Source organism: Trichomonascus vanleenenianus (genome assembly GCF_965637985.1).
Source record: "Trichomonascus vanleenenianus strain CLIB 3782 genome assembly, contig: TRVA0_061S, whole genome shotgun sequence".
Lineage (NCBI taxonomy): Eukaryota > Fungi > Ascomycota > Dipodascomycetes > Dipodascales > Trichomonascaceae > Blastobotrys > Blastobotrys vanleenenianus.
In genome coordinates, this window is record NW_027481826.1 from 49,448 (window position 1) to 60,577 (window position 11,130).

An 11,130-nucleotide genomic window follows, 5' to 3' on the forward strand; every position below is an offset into this window, starting at 1 on the left:
ACGTTAACGATAATGGAAATAATATCATGACATAATGAACTTGAAATGATTTAACTGGATGCAGAAAGGAGATGTTCTATTTCACACGTAGAAGAATCTTTTCGAGGGTTTCCCGAGCAGTGTTAGCATCAACTCTGCCCTGGCACTCCCGCATAACTTGGCCCACTAGGAACATAATGCTCTTCGGTTTCTTTCCCGACCGTACCTGCTCAGAAACTTGTCGATTGGCTTCAATTACCGACTGGCATAGACCCTCAATGGCCTGTTTAACTTCATTATCGCTCTCCTGCGCCTTGCCCAAATCCAACTCCTCGACAAGCTCAGGGATGCTATACTTTTGATCCTCCGAATTAGAGATAAGATGCTTTATCAGTAGCAGACCAGATGTGCTAGTGATTTTGCTCTGCTCCACCATGAGGATAATATCACCCAAAATACCAGGAGGAATTGCTTTCCTTATGTCGAATTCGATTCCAAGGGTATTAAGTTCACCATAGTATCGGTGAACGATCCAGTTGGAGGCCGCACGCGGTTTCTTCCCTCCGTATGCTTCAATATGCGTATATACCTGCTTGTAGTAGTCCACAAGGCCAGGAACGGACATAAGCGTCCTAGCATCCTTTAGTGGGACCGAGTAGGGATGCTGCAGAAGTCCCTGGAAAATGGAATCAGGCAACTCTGGCAGATCTTTCCTAATGGCCTCGAGATCCTGGGGATCGACCTGAATCGGCTGAAGTTCTGGATCAGGCATATATCGGTAATCCACACCTTCCTCCTTGCCACGCAGCTTCCAGGTTTTGGTGCCATCCCAACCTCGGGTCTCGCTGTAAATTTTACCTCCCTTGATCAGCTCCTGCTTCTGGCGTTTGAATTCAGCCTTGATAGCATGGACAATTGCGCTAGTGCTCGAAAGATTCTTAATTTCGCACCGCTGTCCACCATTCACCGAGACGTTAACGTCTACTCTCATTGCACCACTCTCAAGCTCTCCCGAGCATACTCCCAGGTGTTTTAGCAACATTTGCAACTTCTTTACAAACACCCCGGCAGCTTCTGGGGTCGGGATATCGGGCTCGGTAACCAGCTCTATCAGACCGTGGTTGGTTCGGTTAAGATCAATGTGCGCTGTCGAGTCGATATAGGTCGACTTTCCCGTGTCCTGCTCAATCTGGATCTGCTTAATTCTCACCGGAATCTCCTCGGGGACGCCATCTCGGGGATACAAGTTCACAACACCATTCATAGCATAAGGCTGGTAATGTTGAGTAATTTGGTACCCAGTAGGCTGGTCCCCGTAGAAATAGTGTTTCCGGTCAAACGAGAACTCGCGTCTGATATCACAATTCAATGCCACAGCCGCCTTTAGGGCCAAAAGTAAGGCACACATATTAAATTTCGGCTGGGTTCCCGGGACTGCCGCATCATAAAACGATACATGGCTGTTGGGCTCAGCATGGAACGATGTTCTCGAGTTAGAGAACAGTTTATGGTGGGTCATTAACTGAGCATGAATCTCCAGACCGCAGGTTAATTTCCATGCATTCTCTCCGGTGCTGTAGTATCGCCTGAAAACAGGCGAAAAACAGCTGCCTGTGCGAAACCGAATCATTATATTCGTTCGAGTCTGCTACCAGATTACTATATAGATCGATGGAGAGATCTTTTCGTAGGCCCGATTAAGCGGTTAAGCGTTAATTAAGTTAACAATGGCGCCGCCGGTCTAGAATCAGGCTCCTTCAGCCGTGTGGTAAAAAGTCTAGCCACTTACCTGGTAATTAGCCTATAGTGTATTTGAGCTACGGTAACCGGGGATACTCACTGTGTTGGTACGTGTGTAAGTCTTGAAATTTGTTCTGAAAGGAGGTGGAGTTCGCAACGAGTCCAACAGGGTCTGATCTTGGCTGGGCATAAGCCGACAGTTGTATATTACAATTAATATTGCAATGGCGTTAGCCATGAAGACGTAGTTTGTCTCCAACCACGGTACCGGTACACGCGCTCTCTGGTGCTTAGCTGATGCCGATAGAATGAGCCGGTATGGCCGCCCAACGAGGCTCAAACCCAGCGAAGTAGAGCGGCTTTTGGTTACCGGTAATAGAAGATTAGCTATTACTCGATACAGAAAATCGGTTAAAAAGCCCTTTTTCACTTATTTATAGTTATTATTATAACCAGTTGAGGTTAAAGCAATTTAGCAATTGCTGTACGTGTCTCACGGTGACAACTTAGCATGCCCGAATATTCCCCATAGTAAAACTTCATAACACCGAACACTCTTGCGTTTCTCGGAGTTGAATTACCTTACTCCGTCATCTTAGGTCATTGCGAAATGAAAATCATATCATGTTTTCAGTTACGATAGTCTATCAAAATGGTAGCCATATGGAGGGCTGAGCAATGTAGTCTATTAATAATGGTACCTATATGGAGAGATTGGACAAGGTAGTGAAATGGCATCCACGGGTTAAATAATATACTATAGGCAGTCTATTAAAATGGCATCTATAGGGAGAGATTGAACAAGATAGTGTAGTCTATTAAAATGGTCTCTAGGGAGAGATTGGACATTGTACTACTCTATAAAGATGTCGACTACACGATTGGATAATGTAGTCAATTAAAATGACATCTATAAAGGATTCGACAATGTAATCTATTAAATAATATTATGGAATAGTACGTGTGCACAGTTAGAGACACTGGAAAGGGGAACTATTGAGATGATTCCTGCCCTGTCCCAGTTGGTTCCTTATAGCCAATGGCGTAGCCTCGGACCGTGGGGGCCGTGAACTTGTTCTTGTGTCCGTCGCGGAACGCAAGGACGTCCTCCCCCTGTCGTACGACTTGACAAATGCTTCGTAGTCCTGCGTGAATGCACCATTGACGATGGAGTCGTGGACTCCCACAAAAATGTCTCAGCTGTTGACTCTGTGAACCTCGAGCCCTTTTGAGCACCACCCAGTCCGTCATTCCACGCGGCTTGAGCAGGTGATGGACATAGGCTCTTCGTAGTCCCCATCACATTAGGCATCCGACACCCTCACCGGTTAGAGTGGGCACGGGGAAGGTAAAGTCCAGGGCAGTTCCTGCGTCGGTAAACTTCGTCATACAGTCTCTCTGGAAGAGATCGTAGCCACGTGAAACGTAGTCCAGAGGTCTCCTGCGGAATATCACAGCCCACAACGCTAGGGCCAATCTGCTTTTGTCGGACTGCCAGCACGTCACCAGCTTGGCCACATAGTCGCCATAACCAGCCGTTTGCATCTTCTTGTACCCCCTGTGAGGTGATTATCCTCACGATCTTGTCTTTGGTGAGCTGTGACACTTCAACAGGGCACTGGACACAATCTAATTGATCCAGCAGTGAGAGATCAGTCATCGGGCAGGCTCAACATGCTACTTCCGAGGCATTCTGGGTTGGGGGTAGGCATTGTAATCTCCATGCGAAAATGATTACAGCCCCTGAAATTCTTCCTACCTGCATCTTTGATTAGTGTTGGATATATAGGGCTACCTAGTGCTACCTAGCTGGGTATATATTATAGATAGTAATCAGTGTTCAATCAATCATAACTGAATATAGTATAGCTACTAGAGCTATGTCGAAGTGAATTGGAGGCCAGCCTCACTTCTAGAAGTATGCTAATCACCACCGTACTCTAAATACGAAAGGATAATTGCAGAAATCATTTCATTGATAACAGGTACTGAATATCTCATGGCCAAATAAGCATGGCAATGTGAGGTTGGTGGTAAACGAGACCGACGTAGCCGATGCATTTAAGAACGATCCCGATGTCAAGGGAATGATCGTCGCAAGAAGGTAAGATAAAATTAGAACCAGGCATGAGTGCGCGAAGCGATGGAAAAGCTGGCGAAGAAACGATTGCCAATCCATTGGTTCGGCATAGTCCCATCTCTCCTGTCGAAACTCAGGCTCGTACCACGTGGGCTTGTCCAACTCGGACTTTTTGGAGTCCCACGTAGAGATGATCTCCTTCTTAGCATCCTCGTCCGGATCGGCCTTGTGGTATTCGCAGTACTCCAGCACCTTCTCGAGCACGTTCGAAGAGACCTACCCCAAAAATTGTCAGCAACAACCCCTACTTCTCCTCTTCACTTAAGCATACATTGTCAAGTGGAATCTCAGTGTCATCATCGCCGGTATCTACGCCCAGTTAGCCTCAGCCAATCCCACTCCAGCACAACTACCCACCTTCAATCAAGCGAGTGAGCACAACAGACTTCATAGCCACTTTCTTATCTACAGCCAGTTAGCCACGGTAAAACACAGGATAGACATACCAACGTCGAAGATGACACCGTCAGAGGACTTGAGCTTGACCATTTTCTCCGTTTGCTCTTTCGATGGCAAACCGTTTGTCAAGCGGGGAAGGGTGTAGAGATCGGATATCTCCACTGTATAGCATGTGTAACGGGGATTACCCCAATACATGTAAGGTCCCTGTACATCAGGGGCGGTTTGATACGCCGGCCCCGCCATGATTTTGACACGATGACCAGGTGACATGAGGGCACGAGAACGTGTATTGCGCGCGCACGCGAAATATTTTAATTTTTTGTAAGGCACTTGGGACAACACCTGCTGGCCCCAAGTCGGGAATGAGCTTACTCGATGCTGACTAAGCAGACTTCCGGCAAGAGAGGAGGGGAGCCCCACGACGGCATGGCCTACGGCCGCCACCGGGGGACTCCCCATTATGTCATCACAATACTATCGCTAATAGCCCAGCAGTCCCAGGGGACTAATCCCCTGAAGCTCTATAGAGCCAGTAACCGTCGTTACCGTCCCATAGCAAGATAATAGAGAAGCCAAAGAGACAAAGTCATTTGACAAGGCGACAACATATAAACTCTCCCAGAGCGCTCGCTGTTAACTTACCGCACCTTATTGCATGAATTCTTACGCTGCTTGGCAGAGGGAAGGTACATTTTTTTGGTCTTGAATCAACTGAGTCATGGACTCTAAGTCGAAGAATTTTAGAGGATTTTTGGCGCGCCCCATGAGCCATTTTTTCTCTATGCGGGCAGGGTGCGGGTTATGGGTATTACACGGTAGTACACGTGGGAAATTTATAGGCCATTTCATCGCAAAGAGAATAGAAAAACTGGTACTTAAGCAAATAGTAATCAATGCAGTCATGATATTATAAGATTTTTGAGTGTACTTGCAAAGAATGTGCAAGAAAATAGAGATTGTGAGACCACATGTGCTGTTTGTGTAGCCTCAATTTGAGCTGTAAAATGGAAAAAAGTGTTGTTACCTAAAACAATACCGTATTTAAAAAAATGAAAAATTACAAGAAGATCCACTCGTATCGATCGAGCTAGGGAAAAAGAAGATTCACTAAGGCAGTTGTATGAGGATCGAAGGTGTATTGAAAGTGTGTCCCTCGGGTTAGGACTGGTAGACTAGCGGAGCGATATCAATCTAAGCAGTAAACCAAGGCACAAGAGTCTGATACCGCAATCAGTAACTTCGATTTAGAGACTGGAAAGAAATCCATCCTCTCAACAGAAACAACTTTTACTTTAAAGCTCTTTATTTTTGGTCATTTTGGAGCAAAAAAAAAAGTCCTAATTCAAAAACTTCCATAAACGGACAGCTTCTGTGAGACTACGATATTGGAACCTCCGCGCCCCTATTCACAACTGGCCTGGATCTGGGAGATCTGGAGAAATTTGGCAAGCGTGCGCAGAATCTCATTGTATCGCTCACTGGGCAGCTTTTAAGTTTTAGCTCTGATTCGACTCTCGCTTGTACGTGCGCTTATACATTCACCCGCCGGTAACAATTTGCCGTTGTCCATCTTTTTATGTTAATTTCATTTCCTTAATGAATATCCCTCGGGATTCTCGAGTCAGGCTAGTCCTACTCAAGGCAAGCTTCTTACTAAAAGAGGAAAGTGAGCTCTGCGGAGTGGGCCCGAGTGCACTTATGGGCATCGCCATTTTTTACGGTCGGTTGGTGGCCGATTAAGCTTTTCTTCACAGCGTTGACCGGACCAGCTCCCGAAAGTCTCCAGGGACGAGGGTCTTTACAATTCTCTGTCCAAGATCTCGAGCGACTAACTTTGGGGAGGGCACAATGCTGGCAGGCCCCGTTCTTCGCGCCAGTGTACAAAACGGATTAGCCTGTTTAGGAAATAACCTCTCAGATCCCCGACCTGTAGACTACAAAAGATAACGCCCAAGAGCCAAAAAAAGCAAACAGTTCAGCATCCAAGCCAGCATCCAAACCAACGTGAGGGGGAAACAGCGGTGATATGAAGAACCATGTTAAGGCGCCCAAATAAACAAAACTAATTGGGATGCTCGACCTCATCAACAGATACCCTAACAGTACGCCTATAGGGGCAACATACATGTCTATCGATTTGCCACTGATTGATGGAGATAATGTGCCGCTTAAGACCATTATAATTGAGTAGAGGTATCGTTGTACCGAAAATGACCGGAATAGCGGGCCACAAAACACCCCAAACCATCCATTTCGTCGATAACCCGGCTTGCGCCATTGAACTGGCAAGTAATATCTCGATGCAACAGGGACAGACTTATCGTTCGAAGTCTTCTTCTGGACACTGATGTCAAGCATTCCACCGCCGACTTTGGCTAACCGCTGGTCGAGGTTGATTTTTTTTCCCAGCTTCAGCTAAAGCACTCAATACTATGTCACTCTCTTCACCTTCTGACTGCATTCCACAAGGTTGGCTTTCGTAGCTTGACACCATTGTAACTTGCACAATCCATCCAAGTAGTATGCAAACAGCGAGCCCAAATAGCCCCCATACCGAACTTTTTCCCATTCCGCACGTCATTGCGGCCATCCATAACCCAATAATAACACAGGCTTTAAAGATGGAGTTTCGCCAAAATAATACTAGACGGTAGGAAGAGATCGGGAGCACGTCACTTTGGAAACCATGACGTAATTTCGTTGTGATGGATGGTCCGGAGTCAGTCAGACTCGATGTCCTTAGGCGTGCATCGACATCTAGGAACATAACGTCGCCTTCATGGTTTACTCTTCCACGCCTCACCGACATGCAGCGGAGAATTACAGCATTTGGGTGGTCTGGGTGGTCTCTTGTAGAGTAGACATCGTACTCCCAATCAACCGGTAAAGTGTGGCTAAGCGCAAAAGCTGTGCGCCCCAACGTTTTAACTTCTAGCGGTAATTCATAATCAGCATCGTTATAGTACCGACTCAGATTGTCAGCTGCAGCAAAAAGTTGCCAACATCGTTGTGTTAACGCATTACGCCAACCGAATTGGCTGTTTTTAATATCTTTTATGACACCCCATGGAAAACCAGCAAGCAGGACCCATAAGCCTCTCCTTTGAGATTCGGCCGGGTTACATGATGCAACAGCAAGAGCGAGAGCAGCGAAAACAAATGGCGGGCTGCCTATTAGCAACGCAAGAATAGCGTCATGAAGGCTGCCTGCTGGGATCGCATCATCAATGATGCTTGTGGTAATATCTGTAAGAGTACTATTCGACAGGGCAGTCAAGGTTGATGAATTCATCATTACCTATAAAGTATCTGGTCAAAAAAGATTTGCAGACAAGGGTGCCAAAAAAAATTGACATTTCGGTTAAAACCTGCTGGCTGCCCCTAGTGGGAAGGGAGAGGGAAAGAGTCGAATTTATACTCCTATCTTCGCCTTCTCGGTCCTCACTCAGTTACATTAGCGGCGCAGTACAGTAGCGTAGTATGTAGTGAGTCACCATTAAACATGCCATTGGGTTCATACTAAAAATACCAAATTCTGGATATAGCAATGTACCATTCAAGCCCTCCTAGGGCTTATACGTCTTTTGCTAGCTGGTGGCTCATGCGGAACAAGGGATGAACAAAGGTTGAAATTTCTGCATGCAAATATGCAGGGGTGTACCTGATTTATAAATATGCATGCATGCACATGTGCATTATCGTGCATAAAATTAACATCAATTAACCGTTGCACGTATGCATGCATGAAATCGCGCCAAAAATTAAATATGCAGCAGTTGTATTTCAACCTTCGTGCATACCTACGTGCCTTTCCGCTTTGAAATACAATGGTAATAACCCTCCAATCGAGGAAGGTCACGTCGTTCTTGCAGAGCCAATCGCAAATGCTGGGGTTTTGTTTGACTTCGTCGTCTCGACCGGTCTGGGCGCGCGAGATCGAGGCCCGCAGACGGGTGTTTCTTGCCATTTGGGCCTTTGAGCCCGTTCTGGCCATTTACACTACGTATTTTTAAGGCGTGACGGCATTTTCTCTTGGGCTACTACGTTGTGTCATTCCTTCCCGCTTCCATGTCGCAGGATATCCCAAGGTGTATTTTGGATTATCAAACATCACTGTGTAAAAAAAAGTGTGATTTTATGTTTAATCAAGGCACATGCAATCGACTGATGCACACGGGCTCAAGAGCAGTTCAAGCGAGTCATACTGCGACTACGCTACTGTGGATGTTCTGCCTAATAACTGAGTGAGGAGAAGGCAGAGTGAAGAGTATAAAGGGTATTCTTCCCCACTTGGAGCAGCCAGCAGGTTTTGGGTGAGATGTCAAATTTTTTTGGCTTTCTTATCTGTGAATCTTTTCGATCAGATACCCTATACTTAATATGAATTCATCAGCCTTGACTGTGTTCAATAGACCTCTCAAAGATATTATCACAAGCATTGTTGATAAGGTGATCCCAGCAGGTGGCTGTCATGACGCTATTCTTGCGCTGCTAATATACTGTGCGCCATTTGTTTTCGCTGCTTTGGCTTTTGCTTTTGCATCATGTAACCCGGCCGAATCTCAAAGGAGAGGCTTATGGGTCGTGCCTGCCGACCTTCCATGGGATATTAAATATATTAGAAACGGTCAACTCAGTTGGTGCAATGCTTTGAAACAACAAGGTTGGCAAATTCTTGCCGCCGCAACTGATAGCTGGAGTTGTCACCATAACAATGCTGATTATCAATATCGAGGTAGCCCGTTCACGATAACAGATGTTGCTCGCCACTCATTACCGTTTGCCTGGGGGTACACAGATGTGGCCAAGCCCGAGGATCTCAATAAAAAAGTCAATATGGAATCGACACATCTCCGTTACATATCGGCGAAGCGTGGAAGAGTAGAGGGATCCCTTAACGTTGGAGTGAGACGGTCTCTAGTCGTCATTGCATACCTATGTACATCGAGTCTGAACATCAATCCGAGAGCTGCACGCAACCTCGCACCGACGAGGCGACGGTACAGCTTCACAGTTGTTGTGCACCCGGTCCTTACTAGCCGGCTTGTTTCATCTTGGCGCGACTCTATCTTCAATGCCAGTGTTATTATTGGGCTATGGATGGCGGCTGTGACCTGCGCAAAGGGAGTCAGAGGATGGGAGTGGGCATTAATCGGTTGCCCACTATTTGGATGGATTGCGAAACGTAAAATGGTGTCAACCGACATAGGGAAAGAAAATTTATTGAGCGCTTTACCTGAAGTTGGAAAGAAGATCATTCTCGACGACAGCTTAGCCAGCATCGGCGGTGGAGTGCTTGAAATCACTGCGAACAGACAGACCGCTCAGTTGCAAGTTCAATGGCGCAGGCCGAATATTCCACCAGATTATCCATGGTTTGGTGTGTTTTGTGGACCACTATTCCCGTCGCTTTCACTATGCCGATACCTCTACTCGTTTATAATGCTATTAAGCGGCACATTATCTCCACCAGTCAGAGCGACCTGTGGGAAAAATTTTTTGGCGTTTGCTTGCCTTATAGTGGTATTGGCCAAACTGATATTAGGGACCTTGGGCTTCTCTGGTTTCTGGATTGTAGTTCTATTCTTGGGTGTTGGTATACATTTGTTGTTGGCCATATCATTGTGCCACATCATGATCCCTTTCAGTCACCCTGATGTGCAAGAGGTTGCTGAATGGTTGACGTTTGTTGGCTGGTGGACAATAGTAGTTCAAAGTTTGAATGGATGAATTGTCTGTGTTAACATTATTGCATTTCTTTCTTGTATGAAATTAAAACTTGTCGTTCCACTTGGTTTAAGATGGGGACGGATGATCAGTCGTTGTTCCCCATAGTGAATTAGCGCACGGGCTAATTACTGCGAATATTGGAATTCGATACTCAAGACAGAAGGTCTGCTCTCTTGGAGTTTTGTGATGGAAACTGAGGGATGATTCCACAGATCGGAATTCTCGCATAGGATACTTCTCATCATGGTACCGAGGAGCATTGATCAGGAGTTCAAATAAGCAACGCACTTCTTTGACCACAGAAACAGAGTTTGTGGCTCTATCCGACTAGCAAGTTTACGGCAGCTTACTACATTTATACCATTTTCTTTTAGAAATACATATGGTTTCGTTTACGAAAGTATCACTTGAAATTTATTACATCCATCACTTCTACAAAGTGCAGTTGCAGTTGATTTACCTGGTTGAAAATGCTGACCAGGAAACGCAATCGAGGCTTCAGAAAAGTCCAACCACAGTGCTTATGATAACGCACAAGCTATTCGATTAGCCAAAGAGACATCTATGACGAAAGGACAAGTTTGAGAGCTCGAGTGACTGGGCAGAACTGGTTCGGACCTACAGTCAGAACAGAATTTGGCGGGTATGCTGACGAAAAAATTGCAGCGGCACTAGTTCGAAACGATTCGAGATTTTGATTTTGGACATAGGGGTTCTTGAAGTTGGAACTGAGGAGGTGCGTTGAGGTGCAGCGCTTGTGGGACATTGAAGATATTGATGGAAATTCCCATGGTTAGGACTGGTAGACTGACTGAGGTATAATAATGTAAGCAGTATACCATTGCACAAAAATTTGAAATACACTCAGCTTTTTTCATATAAATCGTAGTCATGTATTACAAGGAAATAGTACAAATACTAGAAAGAGCTTATACCGTGCCTGATGGCCAGTACTACGCTTTTTTCCCCCAAATTCTAGCTCCCAATTAATCGCTCCCAACACGTAGCTGCCCCCCCCCCTAAAACTTAATTCATAAGAAAAATTTCAGCGCACTAAGCTTGACCTATCGAGCGCGCGAGTACGTACTACCGTAAGCTTGTGTTTATTAACGGACCTCACTATGAAGTGCTCCAAGAAA

General features: G+C 45.8%; 4 protein-coding genes across 4 annotated transcripts; 1 reads left to right on the forward strand and 3 right to left on the reverse strand.

Annotated features, from left to right (window-relative positions):
* Window positions 1-76: 76 nt before the first annotated feature.
* Window positions 77-1,609, reverse strand: PET112 (glutamyl-tRNA(Gln) amidotransferase subunit PET112; the record flags this gene model as incomplete). Its single annotated transcript, XM_076687523.1, has 1 exon — window positions 77-1,609. One exon carries the CDS (start codon window positions 1,607-1,609, stop codon window positions 77-79), a length of 1,533 nt encoding a protein of 510 aa, XP_076538261.1.
* A 2,082-nt stretch (window positions 1,610-3,691) lies between these two features.
* On the reverse strand, window positions 3,692-4,348 carry TRVA0_061S00650 (uncharacterized protein; the record flags this gene model as incomplete). The annotated part of the gene is made up of 4 exons (XM_076687524.1): window positions 3,692-4,075; window positions 4,131-4,168; window positions 4,217-4,264; window positions 4,306-4,348. The coding sequence occupies 4 exons, from the start codon at window positions 4,346-4,348 to the stop codon at window positions 3,692-3,694; spliced, it is 513 nt and encodes a 170-aa protein (XP_076538262.1).
* A 2,263-nt stretch (window positions 4,349-6,611) lies between these two features.
* On the reverse strand, window positions 6,612-7,556 carry TRVA0_061S00672 (uncharacterized protein; the record flags this gene model as incomplete). Its single annotated transcript, XM_076687525.1, has 1 exon — window positions 6,612-7,556. The coding sequence occupies one exon, from the start codon at window positions 7,554-7,556 to the stop codon at window positions 6,612-6,614; it is 945 nt and encodes a 314-aa protein (XP_076538263.1).
* A 1,085-nt stretch (window positions 7,557-8,641) lies between these two features.
* Window positions 8,642-9,991, forward strand: TRVA0_061S00694 (uncharacterized protein; the record flags this gene model as incomplete). Its single annotated transcript, XM_076687526.1, has 1 exon — window positions 8,642-9,991. One exon carries the CDS (start codon window positions 8,642-8,644, stop codon window positions 9,989-9,991), a length of 1,350 nt encoding a protein of 449 aa, XP_076538264.1.
* Window positions 9,992-11,130: the final 1,139 nt, after the last annotated feature.